This window comes from Malus sylvestris, chromosome 4 (assembly GCF_916048215.2).
Source record: "Malus sylvestris chromosome 4, drMalSylv7.2, whole genome shotgun sequence".
NCBI classification, from domain to species: domain Eukaryota; kingdom Viridiplantae; phylum Streptophyta; class Magnoliopsida; order Rosales; family Rosaceae; genus Malus; species Malus sylvestris.
This window is the reverse complement of record NC_062263.1, coordinates 29,791,717-29,818,082: the sequence shown is the minus strand read 5'-3', so window position 1 is coordinate 29,818,082 and position 26,366 is coordinate 29,791,717. Positions and strand designations below refer to the sequence as shown.

The following is a 26,366-nucleotide window of genomic DNA, read 5'->3' as shown; positions in this document are numbered from 1 at the left end:
CATACTTAAATTTGATAAATTATTTATTCTAATTTGAAAGAAATAATACCTATACGTTCTTATGCATATCGAATCCATATCAATTCTCTTTCTCCTAACATTTAACTATCTAACTCAATAATGTTATCGTATATTAAAAAAAAAATTATGCACACTAAACCAGCCTCGAAGTCTTGGTACCATTGTATTATCTTTTCTCTTAAGTAAAAAGAAATGTCCTTTTATTTTTATCATATCCTCCATCCAAAACAGCCTCGGTTGATGCTGTGACTTGTGAATCTAAGAGAAGACGGTTGGAAATGGCTTTGGGTTGCCGGTTGCCGTGGTGGGGTGGCTATGGCTGCAGCAACACTCGTCCATTAGTAGGGTTTTTTCACCTTTGTCTTTTTTGGCTTTAGGGTTTGGAAAATTTTATTTGAACCCATGCAATGTCATTCTACGCCCAATTTAAATTTTAAATGTGAATTTCCTTTTTTCGCCTTATTTTATAATTACCGTAAAGCATAAGATGGAATTAAAGAATACCAAAATTTACCAATAAACATACATCCAATAATCAAACCTTTACCATTCATGCAATTTTTCTCCTACGTTCTATTATGGTTAAAACCCTAAAACGTTGTGATACAGAAAAACAAACTCTTTTAACATATGGATATTGATTTTGAAGTTTTAATCCTCCAAATAAGGTATGGGAATCAATTTATACCTTTTTTTTTTTAATTTGATCTCAAATATTTTTGTTTAGGGTTTAGAGCAGTTGTATACTGCCTGCAAAAATTGTGGGAAGGAAAAGAACAATCACATGATCAACTCTTACCTACATTCAAGGGTGAGGAACACAGTAATCAAGGCAAATCATCTAAAAACTTACCACTCTAGATGAAGCACTCTTTATTATTTTTGAACCAATACGTTTCGAGATAGAGAGACCGTTGTTTATCAGACATTACAATGAAATTTTTCTCTGACAATGGTATGCCCTACATAAGAGAGAACTTCTCCTCTAAAATCCTCTAAACACTAATCATTGATTTGATAGACGTTAGTATTATCATTCATAGTTGTATTCATAATTAACTAATCTTCTAGTTGATTTAAATCACTACTGTTCTCCTTAATTATCTCACCATGTACAAAAACTTGTGTATATATATGTGTGTGTGTATGTATGTGTATATATATATTCTCCTTAATCATCTTGAGCATCACTTTGGCTCACTTTTGTCAAGGTCATCACGGAAACAAGATCATGGTAAACTGCAAATCTGTTACAACATTTTATTTATACTTTTTTTTTTCGATCATGTGATTCAAAGTTGTGTGCTTATATATGTTTTATTTTAGAATATTTTTCAACTTTTTTATTTATGCTTTTCCTAAACCCAATTGTTTCTGACCGTAGCTAATTTTGAATTCTGGAAAAGGTTTAAGAAAACTGTTCTAAAACATGACATATATAGCACACAACTTTGAATCACGGGATTGAAAATAAGAAAAAGCATAAATAAAAAGTTGAAACAGATTTGAACATGATTTATTTTCCATGATAACCTTGACAATAGTGAGCCAATTAAGAAAGCGATGCTCAAGATGATTAAGCACGATATATATATATAAGTTTGTGTACATGGTGAGATAATCAAGGAACAGTGATATACATCTACTAGAAGACTAGATAATCATGAATACAACTATACATGATAATCTTAACATCTATCAGATTAATGTAGGATAAAGATTGCGTGATAGTAGGATTTGATTATTGGGGGTGTATGAAGAGGTTACAAAAGTTGAAATAAAGTTTTCATTAGGGTTTTGTATCCTTTTGATGTTGTTTTGTTGTGATAGTTTTGTTGTTGGGTTTTTTGAGTTGAGTTTTATCTATTGGAACTATACTTATGAAAAAAATGTATTTTAGAGTATCGAATATTTTGAAATTTTTAACTATTAGATTTTGGTCAAAAGTACAAAAATCAAAATCAAAATCTAATGATTAAAGGGTTTAGAGTAGCATATAATCAGGGGCATCGTAGAACTTTTCTTATGAAAATTGTGTTAATAACAACCAAGGTTCTAAAAAACGTTAGGTGCTAGTCAGGCAATAGGTAGGGGCCTAGCGCCTAGGTGGCCTATGCGAATTTATGTAAATTTATTATATGTCTTGTAAATAAGTGCCTATTTACACTTAATAAAAACTATATTTGTAAGGATAATAGAAGAAGAATGATAAAATGCAAATATAAAAGTAGAAGAATACACAAAGTACATCCATCCAACAAGTTCAATATTTAAAAAACGGTAAGCATATAATCATAATGAGGAGTATTCTTGGATGATAGACTAAATTCTTCTTGTTCGTAATCCTTGCATTGGATTGGATATACACTAAATTATTTAACGTTATTGTATCTAGTTTATTTATTTTTTATTTTTTTGTATGTATCCCCTCAAAAGTTCTCCAAATTCATTTCACAATCGGATGAACTTGTAGTCAATCCATCATTTGCAAATTAGGTTGTCACATCCCCGCCCGGGGTGGACCACTTACCGGGCCCGCTCCACCACCGTAGCACAATATTGTCCGTTTTGGGCTTACCATTCCCTCACGGTTTTGTTTTTGGGAACTCACGAGCACTCCCAGTCACGTCCTAAAAACCAAGTAGTGGTCTCAACCCATCTACTAGCAGGAAGATTTCCTTGACTCTAGGATCGGGGTGTGTCATAGGTACACCATTTCCATAAGTATACTACCATGAAACTAAAAAATAAAAAAGCACACAATTAATTAAAAAAAAATCAAATCCACCTAGGACCGCCTAGGTGCTGCCTAGCCCGCCTAGACGGGTGCCTAGCTCCAAACTAATTTTTTGAAATGATTTGCCCTAAATCGCGGTGAGTCTTCACTGCCTAGCTCCTAGGCAGTTGCCTAGGCCGATTTTTAGAACACTAATAACAACCAAACGGGTCACATCTTCATAGTGACTAAAATGAGCATTTCATGTTCCTAGTCGTATGTTATTCATGTTATAACAAATGCGAGACATTCATTTTATACAACGAGTGCTTGAAAGTTATTCAACTTATTTTATGTGGTCAAACAATCACCCTCGCACACTTTTATTAATTTTGTCTTTTGATCATCTTCAATTCATTTGATCTAACGATTGAAAATTGTGAGAATGATGTAAAAGGTAAAAAAGAGAACGTAGATGGTACCACTCGCGGATAAATAGTACCCAAAAGAAAATATGAAAATTAATTGTTTGGTTCTTGGCTTTTGGTTATTGTCTTACTTGAAGGGGCACAATGTCATAGGGTTGTTATCGGTCATTCCAAAGGCATTTTCCTACCAAACCATAAAATTTATATATATGTTTTAAATATAAAGTCCCCTTGCACTCATGAATTTTTTTGTGTGTGGACCATATCAAACGTTGAAGATGGCTAACTATTTATCTTGTTTTAATTAATTAGATCTAACGACTGAAAATTGTGAGAAGAGTGTAAAAGGTAAAAAAGAGAGCGTAGATAGCACCACTCGAGGATAAATAGTACCCAAAAGAAAATATGAAAATTAATTGTTTGGTTCTTGGCTTTTGGTTATTGTCTTACTTGAAGGGGCACAATGTCATAGGGTTGTTATTGGTCATTCCAAAGGCATTTTCCTACCAAACCATAAAACTTATATATACGTTTTAAATATAAAGTCCCCTTGCACTCATTAGTTTTTTTGTGTGTGGACCGTATCAAACGTTGAAGAAGGCTAACTATTTATCTTGTTTTAATTAATTAGGCTAATTAAGGTGATTAATTAAAGGGATCAATCCTTAAGCCCAATCAAATTAAGCCATATTTTCTGTGAGAAAACAAATCAAAGAAGGACCACCAAAGCCACCACCTTAATTAGCTCAATAATTGAGTCAAACGAATTGACATGTTTTACGTTCAACTCTCATTAGAAGCTTCATCTTTAACAACGTTAATTAACAGACGGAAAAGATTCGAAAGTTATAGGAGAAGCTCTCTATAATTTACCATGAAATTATACTTTTAAGTTTATAGTCATTCCCTTACATAAGGAAAACGAGAATCAATCAATAAGTATAAAATCACCATGAAAATTATTTGTTTGGTTCATATTTTATGCATGCGTTAGAAGTCAAAGTATATAAAAAATAGATGAACGTGTAAAGAGGATGACTGGTTATAAAAGAAAACGAGACTCAATCAAAAAGTATAAATCCACCATACTACCTACTACTACCTATTAATATTAAATTTATTAAGCGTTAAAGAGAATACACGATAACACAAATAATGTTGATCATATTAGAAATGAATATTCATTTACTAAACGCATAATAATTAAAAATACAAATAAGTCACGTGTTAAAGTCAATTGTCTTGACAAATAAGATTTTATTGATAGAACGAGTAATTCATCTCATACCTCAACAACCAAATATAACAAAATGAACAAGACACTCTGCTTATACCCAATCTTGTGTGAACACATCAAAACGTGGACACATGTAGGGGTGGATTTTTTTGCCAAATTGCCGTGCCAACCGAATTATCAACCGTGCCATACCGATTTTGTGCCAAATTTTTTGTACCTATCGGTAATGGTACGGTATTGTACCGTACCGAAATTTCATGGAACGGTATTGGTAATGGATACCATTACCACAATATTACCGTAAATACAATATAATATATAATTTAGAAATTATATAATAGATAATTATATAACACATATTTATAATATTTCAATAATTTGAAAATAAAACCCTACTTATATTAGTATTGTTGTTGGTGACTTTGATCTCTTGAAATTGTGGAAATCAAACACAAAAGAGTTCCTAATTCTTTCACAAATAGCCAAAATATCTTTGTAACCCCCACTTCTACTTTTGCTAGTAAAAATGCATTTAGCCTAGGGAGGAGGGTTGTGGACCCTTTAGGGTATCCTTGACTCCTAAAATAATGGAGGCACTAGTGCGTACTAGTGGTTGGCTTAGGGCAAATGAATTAAACTTCTACAAGGAACCAACGGAAGATATGCTTCAATTTTACAAGGAAATGGAAGAAGAGAAAATAAGAAAGATATGCTTTAATTTTTTTAGTAAATTTGTTATTAAATGGTTTTCAACTTTAATTCCTCTTGCTACTAATTAATATGTTTTCTTTGTTTGTAATGTAGGCTTGACACAAACTCAATCTTCTTCAAGTTCAATGCCTCTTCCACAAGCTTCGACATTTTAAGCTTGAATAATTGATCAATGAATTCTCCTTTTTGAAGTTTACTTCCAATTTTTATTTGGTTTGAAACTTTAATTTATATTTGGATTGTTAACTTCTATTTGTTTTGATTCGTAACTTCTATTTGGATTGTAAGCTTAATTTTCATGATTAATCTTGATGCATCATTTGAATTATTATGTGTGTGAATTGTGAATGATGAATAATAGATGAATTTAATCTATAATGTATGAGATAAATGTACAAAAAAAAAAAGTTTTGCCCTCGAATTGGGTTAAAAAAACAAAAACATATTTTGTCCCAAAACAAAATGGCAATTACCATTGCCATACCATGCCAACCGAACTTTTAGCAATACTGCACTTCGGTATACCGAAAGTTTGGTATGGTAATTGGTACAAAGGGTTTGGTACGGTAACCGTACCGAACCCACCCCTAGACACATGTTCACATGGGATTAAGTATAAGCAGGAGAGGTTGTTGAATTGAATTCCTAATTCAACAGCCAAGTTAATTCCTAACAAAATAAGATGCATAGGACATATTCATCCCAAACCCAATAGTTATACGCGGTAACATTTAGGGTTTGTTTAAAACCGCTCTGAAAATGATTGGAGACTATTTTTAGAGAAAATGTTTTTTTTTTTTTCAAATACAGGTAAAGTTCTTCCTACAAGAATTACTAATTATATGCTTCTTACACAAAGCACTAAAATTCTTTTATAATATTCACTTGCACTTTTATTAAGAATTTTGAATCCAAAAATATTTTCGTAAAAGACGCTTCAATCATTTTAAAGGTACTCCTGAACGAGCCATTCGACGAAACAATGACCAACCGAAGCAATTAACTAGGGCTAGAATATTATTATTTTTCAAAAATCCCAAACCAAACAAAAAAAAAATCGCGATCCCATACTGACAAATTCCAAAACCGATAATACCAAATTTGTTGAGATCCATACCAAACCGATCCCGAACCTTTCGGTACGGGAATCGGAATTACATATTCAATAGTTTGGAAATCCCGAACCGAAAATATATACGTCTATTTATTTTGGTTACATGCATGTTGAATGTTGAATTTAAGTAATTTGAGAGTAGACTATATTATAAATAAAAGTATGAAATTAAGTAGTTTGAAATTTTGGACCATCAATTTGACTTGGTAAGAATGATTTGGTTTTTCAATTGGTACGGAATTTCAAATTGGTAAAGTTAAAAGCCTAAATTTCAAATGATATGAAAATGGGCAACAAAATTTTTAGTCAAAGTGTCACATCCTGATGCATCCTATAAGGCTTCGGGTTCCATCGAAATTTCGAAGTTAAGCGAGTTCACTTGAGAGCAATCCAATGAGGGGTGAGCCACTGGGAAGTTCTGCTTGCGTGAGTTTCCAGAAACAAAACCGGGGCCTAAAGCGGACAATATCGTGCTACAGTGAAGTCGAGCCCGAAATGTGACACAAAGGCCCAAACTTTAGTCCACAACTCAAAAATCTCAAATTTATGCTCAAAAGCCAAAAACTGAAAACACAATCACGATCTATCCCGAAATACCGAAAACATTTCGAAAATCCCAAAATTAAGAATACCAAAAATTTTTAATTTGAAATTTGAAATTTCATTTTCGATTTGGGATTCCATACCGAACAGCCCTACAATAAGAGCTTGTTTGGATGTGCTTTTAAAATGATTGCGTTTTTAGAGAAAACGTTTTTTGATTCCAAAAACACTTAAAGTGCTTTATGCAAGAAGCACCAGTATGTGTTTCTTTCAGGAAGTACTTTAAGTGATTTTCTAGAATTTATTTACATTTTTATTAAGGATTGGTTCTGAAAATATTTTCACCAAAAATAATTTCAATTATTTTAAAAGCACATCCATACGAGCTTTAATACGATTCACAAGGGCGCCCATGGAATTAACATTCTTTGTCCAATAAAGTCTCGCTGGTTTCCACACGCAATCTCAAAGAAACCGACCAACCAACCAAAACTCAGGTAAAAAAATTAAATTAAAAATATACACCCACTTTTTTAAATCACATATTTATCCAAAAAATTCATCACAAAAACAATAGGATCCCCCAAATCCCCATTTCCCCCAAAAAAAATTAAAAACCCTAGATCTTAATTTCCAATTGATTTTTCGGAATCCAAAAGGGGAACATTATTATCCCAAGTCCCAACTGTTATCATATCATCTGTTATTTGTCAGCTTTAATAAAAAGATGCTGATTTTGCACCAAACAAAAATTAAATTGCACTGAATCAATCTCCAAGCTTGTTAGGGTTAGGGTTTCTTCCAGCTTTGGAATTTTAGCCCCAAATTTTGGTTCCACAATTTTTGTCCTTCTTTTTCCAGATTTACCCTTGCCCCATGGTTTCTGGATTTTGCTTATATACGAGTCTCAGATGAAATTCAAGGCTGTTTGAGAGGCTGTCCTTGATTGTCATTTTCGGTTTTGTTGCTGGTGGGTACCCATCTCTGACCAATTCGTCTGTAGCAAAAGTGCTTTCCATTTTCTCTGCTTTTTGTTTCTGACTGGTCCGTCTTGGTTAGGATTAGGGTTAGGGTTTTTAGATCTGTTCAATCAAATCCGTTTGCTTAATTTCTCACGGATTTGAAATTTTTGTTGACTTTAGTTTATTTTTTTGAGTTAGTTTTTGGAATCAATTTTTGTTTAATTGATCTGGTTTCTGCAAATTCTGGGTGTAGTGAATGGAAGTTTGAGCTGGATTAGCTCAGTGGGGATTGTATAATCTTGGATCATCACGATGTAAGCCCTAATTTTATTGAAATTTAATTAATTTTTGTCTAATTTGACTTTTTGGGCAAATCTCATCTCTCTCTGTAGTTCTGTCTGATGCTACAAAATTATCGTTAATTACAAAGGCTTGGTATTTTTAATCATTGATTTGATATATTTAGTAATATTTCAATTCATTTAAGAAAATTTCAAGTAAAATGTGATGAAATTATCATAATGTCTGTTCACTTGGTTAATTTATGTTTGTTTTCATGAATTTTTTTGTGTATTGTGCATGATTGATTTGTGATGACAGTTGTGTCTGTGATCGTGTCGATTCGGATCAAATAATATAATGAAGCTGATCTAGATGATATTTACAGTTACCTGCTCGTTTCTCTTTTTTGTTTCGTTTTGACAGATTATTTAGTTGAACTTTTTCATAACATATCTTGAATATGTATATGTTCTTGTTCAGAATTTGATGTAAATGTGACTAGCAACATCTCTGAAAAACTAGAAAATATATTATTGTTACGAACCAATGTGCTGAATTTGGTGTCCCCGAAGTGTGTTAATGCTAACGAAGCCAAATAAATTTGGTTTGCTGAAGCATGCTTTCGAAACCCTAAGATGTCTGTTTTTCGATTTTGCAGACAAAACCTTTGATTTTCTGCTAAGTTGCCTGAAGCGATTAATAGTCAGATAAAAACAGCGTATTTCATTATGTTGAAGTTCATAAGCCAGAAGATAAGCGATCATCCTACTTCTGTTCTAAATTATTTCATTCTTTCCACGTAGACGAACAGTTTGGAGAATTCTAAATGGGGACAGAACTCATGAGAGTTTGCATGCAAGAGGATAACGATGAGTTTCCTTCTGTTCCACCCGGATTTGAGTCATTTGCATCTTTCAGCTTACAAAGGGCAAATGAAAGTGAGAAACAAGATAGTGAAAACAGAATTAGTTCCTCAGCAACTGCTAGTCCTTCTAAATCACAATCAGTTCAGATGGAGACTGACATTGACACTGGTGGGGTTGCAAAGAGGTCTGTTCGACGCAGACAATGCATAAATCATGGGCAAAATAACAAGTCAGAGGATGAATCTGATTGGGAGCAACTTGAACAAGTAATTTTTCAGTGCTCCTCTGATTTTATGTGTTTTAATCATTTATATGCATTTCCCTGCTTTAATTATATACTTGCAAATGGTGTCTCATATACTACTTTTATTACAGAATTGTCCCCCAAGATCTGTTCTTCCCAAGGGGGTTATACGCGGGTGTCCACAATGTAGTAATTGCCAAAAGGTTACTCTTCAAACTTCATGCCCTCTACTCTCACCCTTCTATTTGCTTGGTTCCTATGTAATCCTTTATCATAAGTATCTTGCTCCCACGTTACTCTCATGAATCGACAAACTGCCTGGGATTTTGGTTTTTGGTCCTATGTCTTCAAAGTCACAGAATTGATGATTAAGTCCTTGAACAGGTCTCTGCACGATGGCATCCACTGGAAGGTCAAAGGCCCGACCTTCAGGACGCTCCTGTCTTCAGGCCTTCGGAGGAGGTGCATTTTGTTACTTGTGGAATTTGAGTTATTACAGTTTCGAAGTTTGTTGACGTATTCTTACTTGTGTTACTTGTTAATAAAAAGTTGGATAATTCAGATTTCTGACTTGGTTTGCTACCTAATTTCAGGAGTTCAAAGACACATTGAAATATATAGCGAGCATACGCCCAAAAGCTGAACCATATGGTATTTGTCGCATTGTTCCTCCCTCTTCTTGGAAGCCTCCCTGTCCACTCAAGGAAAAGGCTATTTGGGGGACCTCCAAATTTTTTACTCGAGTCCAGAGAGTCGATAAACTGCAAAATCGAGATTCAATGAGAAAGGTTCCTAAAAGCCATAGTCATATGAGGAAGAAAAGAAGAAGCACACGGATGGGGACTGATCATCAAAGTGGTGGCAGAGGATCTGGGGATGATGGAGGTTGTGAGGCCGAACGGTTTGGGTTTGAACCTGGTCCAGAGTTTACTCTAGAAGCATTTGAAAGATATGCTGACGACTTCAAGGCTCAATACTTCAGCAAGAACGAACATATTCCTAGTATAGGAGGTAACTTTGCTAAACTTAAAGAGTGCTGGGAGCCATCTGTAGGAAGTATTGAGGGCGAATATTGGCGGATGGTAGAGAGACCTACTGAAGAAATTGAGGTATGACTTGAGAAATTTAGGCAAATACCAGCTTCTCTCTTTCTCTCTCTCTCTCTCTCTCTCTCTCTCCCTCTCTCATTACCCTAACCACGGTGCTCGTAATCTGCTCTAGGTTCTTTATGGTGCTGATCTAGAAACTGGAGTTTTTGGTAGTGGTTTTCCCAAGATGTCCAGTAAGGATGCTTTTCCTTCAGAAGAGCAGTACATAAATTCGGGCTGGAACTTGAACAACTTTCCAAGACTTCCCGGATCTGTTCTTTCTTATGAAAGCAGTGATATATCCGGTGTTCTGGTGCCATGGTTATACATAGGGATGTGCTTTTCTTCCTTTTGCTGGGTAAGATAATCTTTCTTCCTTACAACAGATTAATCATCCAAGGATAGCTGCACTATCACCACCACTCGTCATATGGTCAACCCCATGCTTGCATATTGCATGTGCTAGCACGAGCCTCTCATGTATCTTGTGATAGCAACAGCTTCTCTCTCTCTCTCTCTCTCTCTCTCTCTCTCTCCCAACTTATTACCTGAAAGCAATGCCGGCATTCATTTTTCATGCAGCCAACTTATTTCAAATTTTTGCATTAGGCCATAGCTTATATATGTGAGACATATTATTGACGGCTGATTCCTCTTCTTTTTTTATTTCCGCGAACAGCATGTTGAAGATCACCACTTGTACTCTTTAAATTATATGCATTGGGGTGCTCCAAAGTTGTGGTATGGTATCCCTGGTAGCGATGCCTGTAAATTTGAAGAAGCAATGAGAAAGCACCTCCCTGGCCTATTTGAAGAGCAACCTGACTTGCTTCATAAGCTGGTGGGTAACACCTCCTGGCCTGTGCTAATGTGCTGTTTGATATTTAGTTATTGTGGTTGGCTGCATTTACTCATTACCTCCAGTATGCGGCAAAATATCTATGTTATATGCTCCTGGTCTGTGCTGTATGGGATTTAGTGAATGTAGTCTGTTTGTTTTTTCAAGTTTTAATGTCACTCAAGTTTCCCTGGAAGTAATATCACCTAGCATTCTGTTGGAAAGACGGACTGAAGGGTAAATTATGACAAGACCTGTATAATCAGGTTGTGGCAGTTTATTTTTAAATGGGTGTGGCCTTCGTTAGCTCTTTTTCATAGCTAAATAGATTCTTTAATATTGAAGACTTGGTGAATATTTTTTACTTATGAGATGGATAACTTGAGTTATCTTGCATCTGTTCTGTGCCATATTAGATGGACTTCTGTTATGGATCTTCTGTATCCTCTACATTTCTGCAGGGTTTCAAATATAACATCTGCATTTACTAGTTGTCATCTTTTACAAGTTTACAACTGCAGGGTTTCAACCATCATATCTGGTCTGTGAAATTGTCTGTATCATGATCGTTTTCTTTGACCATGCAGGTCACACAGCTTTCACCCTCCATTCTGAAATCTGAAGGGGTACCTGTGTATAGATGTTGTCAGAATGCTGGAGAGTTTGTTTTGACCTTTCCTCGAGCATACCATTCAGGGTTCAACTGTGGTTTTAATTGTGCTGAGGCTGTGAATGTAGCTCCTGTTGATTGGTTGCCCCATGGGCAGATCGCTATAGAGCTATATCAGGAGCAGGGACGAAAGACATCCATTTCTCATGATAAATTGTTGCTTGGGGCAGCAAGGGAAGCGGTGAAAGCACATTGGGAACTCAATTTACTGAAGAAGAATACTCCAGATAACTTACGATGGAAGGATGCATGTGGAAAGGATGGGATATTAGCAAAAACACTAAAGGTAAAACCTACTTTCTAGTTTACTACCGTGCTTACTTATTGGGAAAAGGATTTCTTTTTGTCGCCCTCTTTCGACTTTAGTAAAGGCCATGAATGATGATACTTTGGGTAATCTGGTTGTTGTGCTGGCTATTTCACTACCAAATAATCACTCATTGTATAACTGGGTCAACGTGTTTTCCCCTGACATTCTATAATTTTTTTTCCCTAGGCACGTGTTGAGATGGAGCGTGTGAGGAGAGAATTTCTCACTAGTTCTTCACAGGCATTGAAGATGGATAACAATTTTGATGCCATCAATGAGAGAGAATGCAGCATATGCTTTTTTGATCTTCATCTGTCAGCAGCTGGTTGTCATCATTGTTCCCCGGATAGATATGCATGCTTAAATCATGCAAAGAAATTCTGCTCATGTGCTTGGAGCGCCAAGTTTTTCCTCTTTCGTTATGATATGGATGAACTAAACATCCTTCTTGAGGCATTGGAAGGAAAGTTGAGTGCAGTATACAGATGGGCTCGACTCGATCTTGGGCTGGCTCTGAGTTCTTATATTTCCAAAGACAATAAAGTTGGTAAGATATCTTATTCCTCCAGAAGTGATATACTTAAAGAGGTTAGCTCAGAGCTGCAAAGCAAAAACTTCAAAGATCCTCTAGGAACAGAAATCCATAAAGAGAGTCCTATGAGTTCAGCCGGGAGCATTGGTGAGACTTCCTCGCAGCAGAAGGTGAAAACATTAGAAATTTTTCGTCAAGTTAAAAGAGAAGAATCGGCTCTCAACAGTTCCAAGTCAAGAATGCAGGTTTGCCAGTTGTCTCAAGAGGACATGTCATATGCTGTGACCTCAGATGCAAAGGTATCTGGGACGAATATGGCTTCAGTTGAGGATGTTATACTTCTTAGCGATGATGAAGGAGACGACGACCCAAAGAAGTCACTTTCAACTGTGAGTGACCCTAGTTTTGAGAAAGAACCAATCTTGAATATACCAGGGACTGATGCAGCAGTTATGGGTGAAAAGGTTTTCAGTCCATTACCTGGTGGAGAAAAAAAGGATTCTTCATCTCATCCTGTACACATGAAAGTTGAACAGGATCATGGTGAACAATTATGTTCTAATCCACCAAATCTCTCTTTCAAATTAGTTTCTACTAAAGCAGAATGTGGCCCAAACGGTAGTGCCATCTTTGAACACAAAGTTGCTAATTCAAGGAGTGACCCTCAGCTTCCACAGCCATGTGCCAGTATAAAACTAGAGAATGAGGACAAATATGAAAAGATAGGAAGAATTGCCGATGCAACTTTAGCAGACAATGTACGAACGACAACTGGAGCCTCATCGTCCAGCCAAAACAATTTGGACCGATATTACCGCCAGAAGGGTCCCCGAATAGCGAAGGTGGTGCGGAGGATCTCCTGCATTGTTGAGCCTCTGGAAATTGGAGTCGTGCTATCTGGAAAGTCATGGTGTAACAGCCAAGCCATTTTTCCAAAAGGTAAAGCTGCATTTGCATTCCTTGTAAGTTGTAACTAAGCATTTGAGATACTGTCCCAACCGAGAAGATCCACATTCATGTAATTCATGTTTGTTCTGCTTGATGCAGGATTTAGAAGCCGGGTTAGGCACATCAGTGTTCTGGATCCAACTGTCAGGTGTCACTATGTCTCAGAAGTACTGGATGCTGGACAAGGTGGACCACTGTTCAAGGTATTGGGATTTTTCATTGTTTAATATTTAGTGGCATATTTGTATTCCTTTTCTGTCGATATCCAATCTTGAGTTGCTTCTGTAAAGGAACTTATATGCATATGGGAAAGCACCGTAGTTAGCATGAACAATTTCGATGAACTCCAGGAAAACCATATTTAAGTAGCGATGATCCAAGAAAAGTTGTCCATATTCCTACTGTGATTAAAATTGCTAGTTATTTACCTGATCGATTATGCTATTTCCATTAGGTTTCTTTGGAGCACTGTCCAGGTGAGGTTTTCATACATAATTCAGCTGGAAGATGCTGGGAAATGGTGAGAGAGAGAGTCAATCAAGAAATCACTAGGCAACATAAATTGGGAAAAATGAACCTTCCTCCTTTGCAGCCACCGGGGAGTATCGATGGCTTTGAAATGTTTGGGTTTACTTCACCAGCTATTGTACAGGTAAATTTGTTTGAGAACTCATAGTTAATTCTCCTTTATGATGGGATTCGTGGAATCAGGACTTAATAAGAATTTCCGATATATTGAACAGGCCATAGAGGCAATGGACCGAAATCATGTCTGTTCCGAGTACTGGGACTCTCGCCCCTATTCCCGACCTCAAGTACAGATTCCACAAAAACCTCAATCCAAAGAAAGTAGTGAGAGCTGCAATACAATGTCAAAGGAAAAAAGTGATCAAGTGGCATCCGACAATGATCTCGTCCCTGCTGGAGTCGATACAACACTCAGAAGCCTATTCAAGAAGGCTAACTTGGACGAATTAAACTCACTGCACAGCATTTTAAGTGCGAATCGGCAACCTGCTGGTCGAGGTCTAGTGACACGACTTCTTAATGAAGAGATTCATAGTCGTCCCACATGATGATGCATTCGTTTGTCTCACAAGGATCAGAGACCAAACTTGCTCGGCCCGTTTTTAACTGTAAATTCTACCCACCGATTCCAGGTTATATTGTACATCTTTTACTCAACCTGCTCATTCTTTATGCTATAAAAAAGAAGGGAAAGGGAAGAAAAGGCTTATTCTTATGTCGACACTGCCGAGTTTTGTTTTTGTTGGAACGCCTGTTTGTAGCTCGGAAGAAGTTAAAGATTGTTGGTCGATGACTCCAAATTTGACGATTTGGCATCCGCGAGCTTTGTTTCTTGCAGGGTTGCCGGAAATTGTACCATCCCCGCCGGTGGTTTTGGTTGTTACTTGAAGAAGCTCGTACAAAGAAAATGCTACGAGTAGATGGTGGAATGGCACATGGTGGTTCCATCAAGACAATTACAAAGAAAATGAAATTCCTTATATCCCACTCTTGCTAGTTTAGAGTTGAGTGGAGTGTAAGAAAAGTATAAAACGCGAGAGGGTAATTTATGGTTTTAGGTGTAGCATTTTTCATGGTAAAAAGAGTTGACTGGGGGCAACTGCCTCCGTTCATGGAAGCGTACATTGGGCATGTAATGAGTGATGTAGAAAGAAAGAGATAATGTGATGAGTGCTATATGAAGAAAGGGCTCGTAGAGTATGAAGTCGTACTCAAGCATGAGTTTGTGCCCTATCCATTTTGAAGAAAATTTTTAGTGTGCGACTTTCAGATCGCGTATATTTTCTTTTCCCTGTGGTCCCACCCCTTATGTGGGTTGCTGCATTCGAAGGAATTCCTTAGCTATTGTATGGTTATTGGTTTAAACCTTGGCCTCCCCATTGTGTGGGAAATGCAAATTGCACCTCAAATCTCAAAGACATTCATTCCACATTAGTATATACTATATATTACATACCTCCAGATGTCCTATAAGTAAATTGCAGTTTAACTATTAAAATGCATGACTATTAAGGAGAATGTCTAAGTGGGGAGAAAGAAACAGAATCAGTCGGATCACGTCATTCGAACTATATCTCTTGTAAAAGTATAAGAATGATTACGTTTTGGAGTTTCTCTCTCAAACCATATTCATCTCATCCAACGTGAAAGCTGTCATAGCCAAATAATGCTACGATCGCTACTATTCTTGTCCAATAAAATAAGCGAGGATCCCGTCGGCTCCTCTTTGTGAGGATCCCGTCAAATCTTCTTTGTGAGGATCTCGGAAATCCTCAAATCACATCCGTTCATCGTACATCGTACAGTCAGAAATTATTATAAATTTTTTAATTTAAAATTGAATATAAACAGTACAATGTACGATGAACGTATATAATTGAAGAATCTCTGAAATCCTTGTAAAGAGGATCCAGCGAGGATCCTCTCTCCAATAAAATAAAATAGACAAGAGGCCAAAGAAGGAGGCCGATGGTCCCCACAAACGCAAGTGACTGAAGTGAATCAAATTTACAAACCCCAAAAGACATGAATAGTCATAAATAGCAAACCAATTGGACAACCAAAGAAGGAAATATATCACCCACCTCGTACGGACGAACAGTTATCTAATCCAACCGTCCAAAATCCTCCACGTGGCCCTCTCTCCTTCCCTCCCGAAACGAACAGAGGACAGAGGATTTAGGTAGGACGACGATAAGCGCGCTCTTGCCGACACGCAGCACGAGTGTCCACGTGGCGGAATCCCCTTGGTTGGCTTGGGACCCCGCGTCTAGGGCGGACGTGTCGCCCACCTGAGTCCGTAGATTGCGGGATCTTTTTTATTCTTTCATTTTCCCTCCCATCCGATGGTACGCTTGCTTCGATTATTGTTCCAGCTGGCGCACCATGAGAGGCCCCACCTGTCACCGCCTTCTGTGCGTGCGTGACAGGCACGCAAGATGCAACGGTTCTTTTGCTAATTAATCTGCTAATTAATCTAGCTCAACGTACGTATTTTGTTGCTTTAGCACTATTCGTCTTCGCTTTATTGGAGTAGGTCAGGTTTACTTTGCAGTGAATTCGTACTAATTTGTAATAAGTTTTGGTTAGTTAACTTGTTCGATTCAGATCTATATGATATGATTGTGTGAAACTTCATTATATATTATCGGCTCGAATTTGACGATAACGGAATTTTCGTCTATACCAATATCATAAACGTGTCTGTGCAAATATCTTATCGCATTTGTGATTAGAGAGTGTATTATAAAGAAACTCAGAATATATATGGTCCAATTTCAAGTGTTCTTTTGAAAGCTTATTATCCTTGCGATGTTCATGCATGTTGAAATGTTGATATTGGTATTATTGTTCCTTACGCTAATTAAGGATTAAGGCTTAATCTTGGGTCTAGCCTGAAATTTTTTAAGCTTTTAAGTATTGCATGCATTGTGTTGTTGGGGTACTTTAGACTGTTTGGTATGATAGGATAGTAGAGAAACTCATATTGGGGAGCTATAAACCTGGTTACATTGTAGAATCTCTTGAAGTTTAGGCACGATCGAAAAACTAAGTTTCTTGTTAACAATGAGACGCATGATATGTAATAGAACCAAAAGCTTGCAGTTTCATAGATGATCGATAAGACGTACACCACAAAGCGCACGTATAGACATGTTAACTACTTTACGAACAAAATTCATGATCGTACCAACTAATTAGATTTATCATAATCCATTTGGTTGGAACAAAATACAGATAAACCTTCAATATAATTAAATATAGATATATAAATCGTTACAAAGTTACGAGAGATGGAAAGCAAGGTTTGAACTTTGTAGTTCAGTTGGTTAAGAATATTAATTAGGGAACTTTAACGAAAAGTTTCTGCTATTGTTCATTTTAACGAAAAATTACATTTTTACACTAAAAAGTCGATAATGATACTATTCACTTTACCCTTTATTTTGTCATTATCGTTAAAACTCAAAGTTTTTCAAACCATTTTCATTAGTTTTCCTTATTATAGGAGTTCAACTCTCCCTCTCCTATTCTTGCGTGTATATAAAATAAAAATAAACTATATAAATGATATGTGAGAGAATTATAGCTCAAGTAATTAAGAATATTTGCCCAAATCCTAGGTTATATCCCCCCTCCCCACGACTGCTTGTAAAAAAATGGCCATTTAGATTGAGGTGCTTCATTACCCCATTTATGAGACTAAACATTTCTATTGTTTCGTATTTTGGTGCAACATAGATTTTAATTAGGGAAAATGCTATTGAGATCATATTTTTGTATGCATTGGTGTACTATCTGACGTGGTAAGTAATGTATATATGCCACGTCAATTAATAAACCTATTTAATTGAATGTTATATAATTATATACCATCACTTGCCATATGAAATGGTAAACTAATCTAGTTTAAAAATATAATCTCTAGCATTATTCTTTAACTAAAACATCAACTATCATTAGGTTCAATACACAAAATATTAGGTTTAAGGCACAAAATAATAATTTTGGGAGAAAGAAATTTCCTACCATAGAGCATTTTGAAATCCCCAAATTCAATTACACGAAAATAAATGAATTGCGTTTTGGAGGGGTTTTGGCTCCTTGACGTGGCAAAAGAGAACAGGAGGAAGTACTCTAAACAAAGCACCGATATGAAAACATAACTAAATCTCTTATTATCTCAGAACTTTTTAAACACACAATAGCCATAAATAAGCATACCTATCAATGATATGATCATAATCTTTATATATTGTGGCCAATAATTGTGTGACAATGCATACGGATTGTTCAAGTTCAACAGTACAACTCTAAAACTAAATAATAGATGACAATCTAGGGCAGGGGTGTGGCATGGTTTCACATGTTCTTGCCAAACAAATTTCGTTTTTTAATCTGATTAAACTACACTGTATTAATATTTTAAAAGACCAAAGATAACTCCCAAATGGTCTGGAGAAGTTCAATTAGGTCTTTTAATCAATGCATGTTAGGCTTGTTTGTTGCCCCATAAGAATCAATTAATCAAGAAACAAAAGAAAGATTCTCAGAGCATAAGTGGTTTTGCACACACACGACACCCAGACGCCCACAGAAAGAGAGACATAATAAAAAGATGTCGATTTCTGGTTTCTAGGGCTTGCTTCTTTAGAGATTGAAAATATAATATTAATCTAATAAAACCCTTGAAAGGTGACTTTTTAAGCAGATCAGATACTCGTAAAACCGAAGGGGGTTTGCCCAACATCAGCCTTACCATACCAGATATGCAAAGAAATTGACTAATTTAAAGACTTGTTTGTCCAGGTGGATTAGAAATACAAAAGACTATAGAGTTCCAAATCTCCAAATTTCCAATTTTTATTGCCTAGAGATTTGTCTTTTGGCTGGCATCACCAACAGCAATGATAATCTAGGCTGTCTTTATATGCCTAATTATACATCTAATAAGATTATCTTTAAACTAATACCTAATCAGATTTGACTGCATTTAGGCTCGTGAACTTTCCACTTCTATAATTACCAGTCATTCATGAATCATCCAGAATAATTTCTTTGCATAAATATATATAATAGAGAGAGAGAGAGAGAGACTAACAGCAATACTGCCAATACATAAAGCCAAAATGGAATTGAAATCACATTTGATATGTGGGGGTTAATATTAATTATATGAATATAGTCACTCACTAGAGAGGCAAATTGGGGTTTAATTTGATTGATAATGGGAGACATCCACTTAAAATTTTGCATTAAAATTTTGGATATTATATTATAAACGAAAAGAGAGTTAAATGATTCAGAAAAATTAACTAAAACGATCATATATTAATTCCATCAAAATCAATATTGATAAGAATCTACGAACACTTGAAAAACCAATCTTTCAAATTTTAAATTTGAAAAATGATTATTTTAATAAGCAGAAACAAATAACTGATATAGAAATCTACTATTAATTCATTGACGATCTGATATTGTGCTTCAAGTACAATAATGCATCATATATATCTGCTACTAGCCTCCTACCTACTTAGCTTGTAATTACATTGGCACCCACTACTGATCATTTCCGATCCCATTTTACCCTAGAGACTAGACATCTAGAAATTTCTGATCACCAAAAAGGGCAAGCTCCAAACCCCAAAAGTATGCATTTCCCTTTCTTTTTCGGACACAGAAAAAAGCACTTTCAATATTTCAAGAACATATTACAAAAGATTTCATTAGACAATTTCCTTTTTTGTGCACAAAAAGGGAACAATCTAACTAGCTAGAATATTATATTTATCGATATAGATATATAGAATAATATAAGAAAAAGAGGAATATTATACCCCAAATGACTGCTGCTGCATTTTTGATTAATTTTACTTTAATTTCTTCCCTCCGGACTAACTTGTAGTTGTAGAAGCAGAACTTGTGATCATGGCCGTACTCATGCTTGACTTTGGATTGTTATTGTTGGGCCTCTTCCTCTTCTTCTCATAACTAACCCCTCTTGCCTTTGCCTGGAAATCACGAACTTCACGCAAGTAGAGCCTCACAACTCTGGCTCCAAAGGGATTGCCCTCAGGCTTCCCCCCGTGCTCATCATAGGCAGCTCGAAGGCGGCCAATGAGGGCGTCCAGGCTGCCCCACGCCTGCCTCAGCGGACAGGGGCATGGAGCAGGTGGGTTTGGGAGGCCAAAGAACGGGCAGTTGTGGATGTGGATCTTGGTTTTGCCGAACTGGTCGAGGTACCGGAGGAACTCCAGTACGTGGGCTCCGCTGCACATCGGGAGCGACAGAGGCGGCCTGTGGTTCCGGAGGTACTGGCAGAAGGTGTTCCAGTCCCGCCGCTTTTGGTTTTCATAGCGACTGGGAGTGGTGGGAGGAGTGGTGGGGGTTGTGGATATTGCTGAGGACGGTGGTGGAGAGATCATGGCCCTGGTATTGGTGATAATAGGGGTTTCAAGGGTGATGCTGGGGTTGTTGGAAATAGGGTTTGAAACTAAATCCATTGGTGAATGAAAGGTGAGATTTGTAGGGTTTCTCTCTGGATCTTGATCTTTCTCACTCTAGGGTTTCTCTCTCTCTCTCTTTAGTATTGTCTAGCTAGCTCCTCGTGAATGAGGTTATGAGTGAGAGTAATGGTAGGTAGTGCTTCTAGAGAGAGAAAGAGGTTTTGCTTGTTTGGATGATTAGAGAGAGAGTGACTTCAGCTGAGGTATGAAATTAGTGCAAATGAGGAAGATATTAACATACCCAAAAGAAAAAATGCTAGATTTTGCTTGGATTCCTTAAATATAATTTGTCAGATGGAGAGAGATGGGAAATAATCTTGGAATAAAAGATGGGTAGGCGAGATGTTTGGAACTTAATTAAACTTAGATTTTGGGGATCAATAGAGAAGAATCTACTTCATCATGACTACTATCTTTTTGGGGAAAACTTAGTTTGAATAACAGTCAGAGTACTGCTGCAAGAAGATGAATGATTTCAACAAGGAATAACTTCAGAGATCGTCACCTCTCTTAATTTCCATAAAATGTTTTGCGAGAAAGCTAAAAACCACCTGAGAGTACTCACCCATTAACGGAGTTAGAGAGAGAGAGAGAGAGAGAGAGAGAGAGAGAGAGATTTGAAGTACTAACCAAGATTTCAAGATCTCAAGACTTGAAGAGTGATGAATGATGAAGTGAATTAATTAAGGGAAGAGAGGAGAGGGGTTGCAGAGTCTGTGTTCTTGAGGAATAAGAGTTGAAATAAAGTTAGCAGGAACAAGTAAAGTTAACAGCAAGTGTTTTGCCTTAATAGGACAAGTTAGGCAGCGGGCAGTACCTTGATGGTGACCATTGGCTTACGGACATTTATACGAACACCAACACTCCCTCTCTTAAGCGCGTACATGCAATCACACAACCATCCCACTAATTTTTTTTATTTAAATCAACATGGTCATGAGAATTCACTTCGGATTCTCTTTACGGGGATTTTGAAAAATTTTAAATCGTGTTCATTTATCATACGTCGTGCTATCAGAAATTATTTTAAATATTTTTATTTAAAATTAAATATAAATAGTTCATAACGAAAATTAATCGAACGATATGAATGAACGTAATTTAAGAATCCCTAAAATCCTCACAAAATGAATCTAGAGAAGATCCTCATTCGGACTAATGAACGTTGCTTTTCTGTTTGTACGGATTGAATGAGGAAATGCATTTGATAGCAAAGTTACCTAGCTACAGATTGATCAGTAATGGACCACATATAATATATGCAGGAAACTTCTAAGCAATTACATTTTTACAATCTCAAGTTAATTAAAACAGTGTCTTTTTCTTTTGCACAAGTTTGAAATTGAATAACCCTTTTCATAATGTAATTATGTTATTTTTTATCGCTAGAATTGAAGGGAGAAAAAACCTTCCCAAGTATGGTGCATTACAATTACTATTATTAGGTTTAGTAAGTTCTAAAATGGAGATTGTTGTTATTTCAATCAAGTGTTTTATTTTCTCACTCACTTTTTAAATAAAATTTTAATTAAAAGTTTACTCGTTTGTAAAATAACCAATAAAGACTTTAAAAGATATATAATATAATAATAACAGGTTGGACGCGAAAATGTAATAGGTCTCCTAGACTTGCAATGGTTGTGAAAGGAATTGACAATATGTAAGCTGAATTTGCAAAAAAAGAAGGATGAGGATAGAAGGATATATGGAACGAAAAAGTACGAATGTCATGTCAAATTAAAGGGTAAGAAGCTAGCAACTGATGATGATTGAATATTGATGGTAATTATTGGAGTGCATAATCACACAGCAACAGAGCATTTGAAAGGTCATTCATTTGCTGATTGATTATCGTCAGATGAGACTTCGTTATTAAGAAAATAGCATTTCAACTTTTTTGGAATACAGATATTAGAAGTTATTTTAGGAATAATAGTGGATGAGAAAATAATCATTTCAATTTTTAACTTTTATAATGGATGAAATTATAATGTGAGTAAAAAAAATAGAACATTGGAGATGGATCTAGCAGCTTTCTTAGATCAAATGTGCGAAGTTCAACTGAATTTATTTTTCCTTGCCATCTAACTTTTTCAATGATTTATCCACATTGAAGACAAAAAAATAAATAAAAATTAAAGCTTCCATTGAGGTAATTCTTAGCCTTAAATCTTTTTCATCCAAAGGTAATCATAATTAATCTTACGCAAAAGGGCAAAGTGGCAAAAAGTTGTCAAGAAAATTGTGGCACTGGAAAAGATGGAGAGCAAGTGCTGCATACAAATTCCCGCACTGTAATCAAACGATCAAGAAAGCAACAAATCAACGAGGAACCTTCATAGTAAATTCTCCATAGAGTCTCATCCAAAATCTCGTGGTTCATGTCCCTTTAGAATTGACTCTTTAACCGTCGCATGCATGCAAATTAGCAGAAAGCAACGAATGCTTATGCTTTTAGCAAGCAAACAACCAAAATTGTTTTGTTAATTCTTTTCTAGCCCATAATGCATGTCGAGATTAGTATGCTTTAAGACTTGTTTGGAACTGGTTTTAAAATGATTGGTGCTTCTTGCATTAAGTACCCAGTGCACAGTGCACAAGGCTCCCGCTTTACGCAGGGTCTGGGAGAGGTGCTTCTTGCATGAAGCAATAAAATGTTTTTCTAAAATTCACTTGCCATTTTACTAAAGTTTGAGTTTCAAGAATATTTTCATCAAAAACACTTTTAGCTATTTTAAAAATACTTCCAAACAAACTCGCTAACATGTCTAAAGCAACAATATAGCTAGTTCATTACTTTCTTTTCTTTAGGGTAATAATTATTCCATGGCATTTATGGCTTGAAGCTTGCTTCTTGACAATAGGCTTGTTTTTCTTTACTACGGTACTTAATTAGTGATGTTATATACTGATTACAAATTTACAGTGACAGTTTTCTACCAGTAATTGCATCATATACAAGTTGGTGGTAACACGAAAAACCTGGGAAGAGATAGATAGACGAGCAAGACAGTGGGCTACACCGTTGGTTTGGCGGCGAACGTAGGTGCATGTATAAGACTTCAGAAAAGATGTGACGAGTAGGTTCCCACGGACTGGAATTGAAAGAGACGCAACTTGAAGAACATGGCAAAGAGCTTGAGTTGAAACAAAAGCAATCTGGTTTAAGGGTTCAATAACACAAAAAAAAAACATTTGGATTCACAAGAGAAGTTACAATACTGTTTCCATGGACTTCAAATGAAAGGATGGCAACTTCAAGAACGGGCCAAAGAGCTCGAGTTGAAACGAAAACAATTTTGATTCAATGGTTCAAGAAAGCCGGAAGCATTTGATTTCGCAACAGAAGTTGTTACATGAATGCTCCCAAGGACTTGAAGTGAAACAGAGGCAACTTAAAGAACAGGTCAAAGAGTATTAGTCAAATCAAAATGTTTTTGTTTCGATAATGCAACAACACCAACGACATTTGGATTCCAAAATGAAAATGGTTGCAAGAACATTCCCATGGACTCCAAATCAAAGGGAGGCAATTTGAAGAACACTGCAATTATTTTTGTTTATGTTATATATGCTTCTCTATCACTATCAGTGAGGACTGTGGAGTCTATTGTTTTTAAGAAAAACTAATGAAAATGGCTTGAAAACTTTGAGTTTTAATGATAAGGACAAAATAAAGGGTAAAGTGAATAGTACCAGGATTGACTTTTTTTAGTGTAAAAATGTAGTTTTTCGTTAAAGTGAACAGTACCGGAAGCTTTTCGTTAAAGTTCCCTTGTTTTTATGATTTGAGTGTCTGTTGTGTGATATTTCAAGGAGGTTCGAGGACCAATGAGATTTGGATAAACACATGAAGGTGCACAAAGGAAAAGGGAAAAAAATTCAAAGGAAAAAATGTTTGCAAGAGTAGACAATTAGGGTATGTAATTGTCATATAATCTGATCGTTTTTATTGTCTTTTTAATGTATAATTTCTATTTTAATTGAGGAACAATATGGTAGTGGTATCAATTTTTTCTTAACATACATGCCTTCTTGTTTCTTCTTCTTATTTTTTCTCCCTTACCTTAAATATTAGGACAACATAAAAGCAATTTATCCTAAAATCATAAATGAAAGCACTTCAATTTATTATCGCTCCTTCACTCCTTGTTGCCCCAAACTTCGGTGTTCAAATCCAATTCCAATGTGAACCACGAGCTAGTAGTTCAGTGGTAAATGAAGGATTACAAGATTTTCTTAAAACTAAAAAACTGGAGGTCTCGGGTTCGAAACCCGCTGCTGGTGTGGAAGCCAGACTTGTGGCCAGGGGAGGCTGAAATGCCTATGTGAGTCTTCCCGGCCCCCGTAAATGGTGGATAACCGTGACTTGCTACCATTTGTCTTCCTTAAAAAAAAAAAAAAATCCACTTCCAACTTGTAGAAACATGTAACCCTTGGATAAGATCCACTTATGAAATGTGTTGCACTTCTTGTGCACCTTAGTGACTTGAAAGCCGGAGATAGAGTAGAGATGACTGTGATCAATGGTGAGTTGATAGATGAATGGGTGGTTGGGAGTGACGCCTAAGAGGAGAAAGGAAACGGAGATGGTCGAGAAGGACTGAGTCAAAGATGCGTGCCTCCAAGTCATGACGACACTGGAAAGGGACGCTGGAAAGGTTCAAGAGGGAGGAGTGTGGTGGTGGGTGGTGATGTCGGAGAAAGCTTCGAAGGTCCAGAGTCTAAGGTACTAAGGTCATCTCCAACCGATCCTGCCAAAGGGTCAAAACTAGCCCGAAATGGTATGAAAACCATCTCTAACCGAGGGCTAGACCAAAGGGCACGTGGGCCCCATGTGGGCCAAAAATACCAAATCAGGCCAACCGGTTGGCCCAATCCATCCAGCCAGCCAGCCCCGGGCAGGCCCAATGTTTGAACTGCAACAGCTAGCTAACGTCAGCGTGACGCTAGGTAGCCGTTGGATTTGATTTGATTTTTTTTGGACAAATTTAAAAAAAATAAAAAAAAAAATTATTTTATTTTCTTATAACTACCTAAGCCATTAAATAACCTCAATCTTAAACAACATTAAACAATATTAAACAAAATGAAACTTAAACAACATTAAAAAAACATTTAACAATATAAAACTTAAACGCCTACTCCATACTTCTTTTGGCCCAAAGATGTGCAACAAGATCCTATTATGGGTACTTCATATCTTGAATATATAAACAAGTGAGAAATAATGTAATATAACAATTGTTATCCAACATAGACAACACAAATGTATAAGCATCCGGACAATGAAGAACATCATTAAGCTTGAAAGAAATATTATTATGGGAGAGAGTGGAGGAGCCAATACGGTTAATGGGAAAACCCGTACTGCCAACAACACCACTGACAGAATCACCACCACGATAGTCATAGGACTGAGATAAAATATTGAGATCATTGGTGATATGCGAGTTGGCCCCGAAATCAATGAGCCAAGGCTAGGAGCGTTGAGCAGTCAAGGCATTGAGACGGGAAAAAGAAAGGCGACCTTTGTTGGTACCACACATATTGAGCCTCAAACCTTGACACATTGGGCCTCATTAGCCAGCCCATAATTATGTAAAAGGAGAAGCCCCTTATTCTATAAAAAGGGACTCCTCCCCCCTCACAAATCGGACTCTGTGAACCCAACAAAGGGCAATACCCTCACAAACACAACAACACTCTCGTCCTCAGGGGGACTCCCCTTGAACTTGTAATCCATACATACAGTTACAGAGAAACAATATCAACATCAGTGTGGATGTAGCCCAAATATTAGGGTGAACCACGATGCA

The 26,366-nt window shown here is 36.4% G+C and overlaps 2 protein-coding genes across 9 annotated transcripts; one reads left to right on the top strand and one right to left on the bottom strand.

The window, feature by feature from the left end:
* Nucleotides 1-7,248: 7,248 nt before the first annotated feature.
* LOC126619246 (putative lysine-specific demethylase JMJ16) lies at nt 7,249-15,287 on the top strand. 8 transcript variants are annotated; one of them, XM_050287556.1, is made up of 13 exons: nt 7,249-7,267; nt 7,986-8,046; nt 8,818-9,146; nt 9,256-9,327; nt 9,509-9,586; nt 9,718-10,233; nt 10,346-10,570; nt 10,892-11,053; nt 11,638-12,006; nt 12,217-13,501; nt 13,610-13,713; nt 13,965-14,162; nt 14,254-15,287. In XM_050287556.1, exons 3-13 carry the CDS (start codon nt 8,841-8,843, stop codon nt 14,584-14,586), a joined length of 3,648 nt encoding a protein of 1,215 aa, XP_050143513.1. In that variant the 5' UTR covers nt 7,249-7,267; nt 7,986-8,046; nt 8,818-8,840; the 3' UTR covers nt 14,587-15,287. The 8 variants fall into 8 exon arrangements, with proteins under 8 accessions (XP_050143513.1, XP_050143511.1, XP_050143506.1 ...); XM_050287554.1 differs by having other exon boundaries at nt 7,250-7,267; nt 8,673-9,146; XM_050287549.1 differs by lacking the exon at nt 7,249-7,267 and adding an exon at nt 7,322-7,740 and having other exon boundaries at nt 8,673-9,146.
* Nucleotides 15,288-19,478: 4,191 nt separating this feature from the next.
* LOC126620155 (protein LIGHT-DEPENDENT SHORT HYPOCOTYLS 1-like) lies at nt 19,479-21,321 on the bottom strand. Its single transcript, XM_050288643.1, has one exon. It carries the CDS (start codon nt 20,542-20,544, stop codon nt 19,936-19,938), a length of 609 nt encoding a protein of 202 aa, XP_050144600.1. The 5' UTR covers nt 20,545-21,321; the 3' UTR covers nt 19,479-19,935.
* Nucleotides 21,322-26,366: the final 5,045 nt, after the last annotated feature.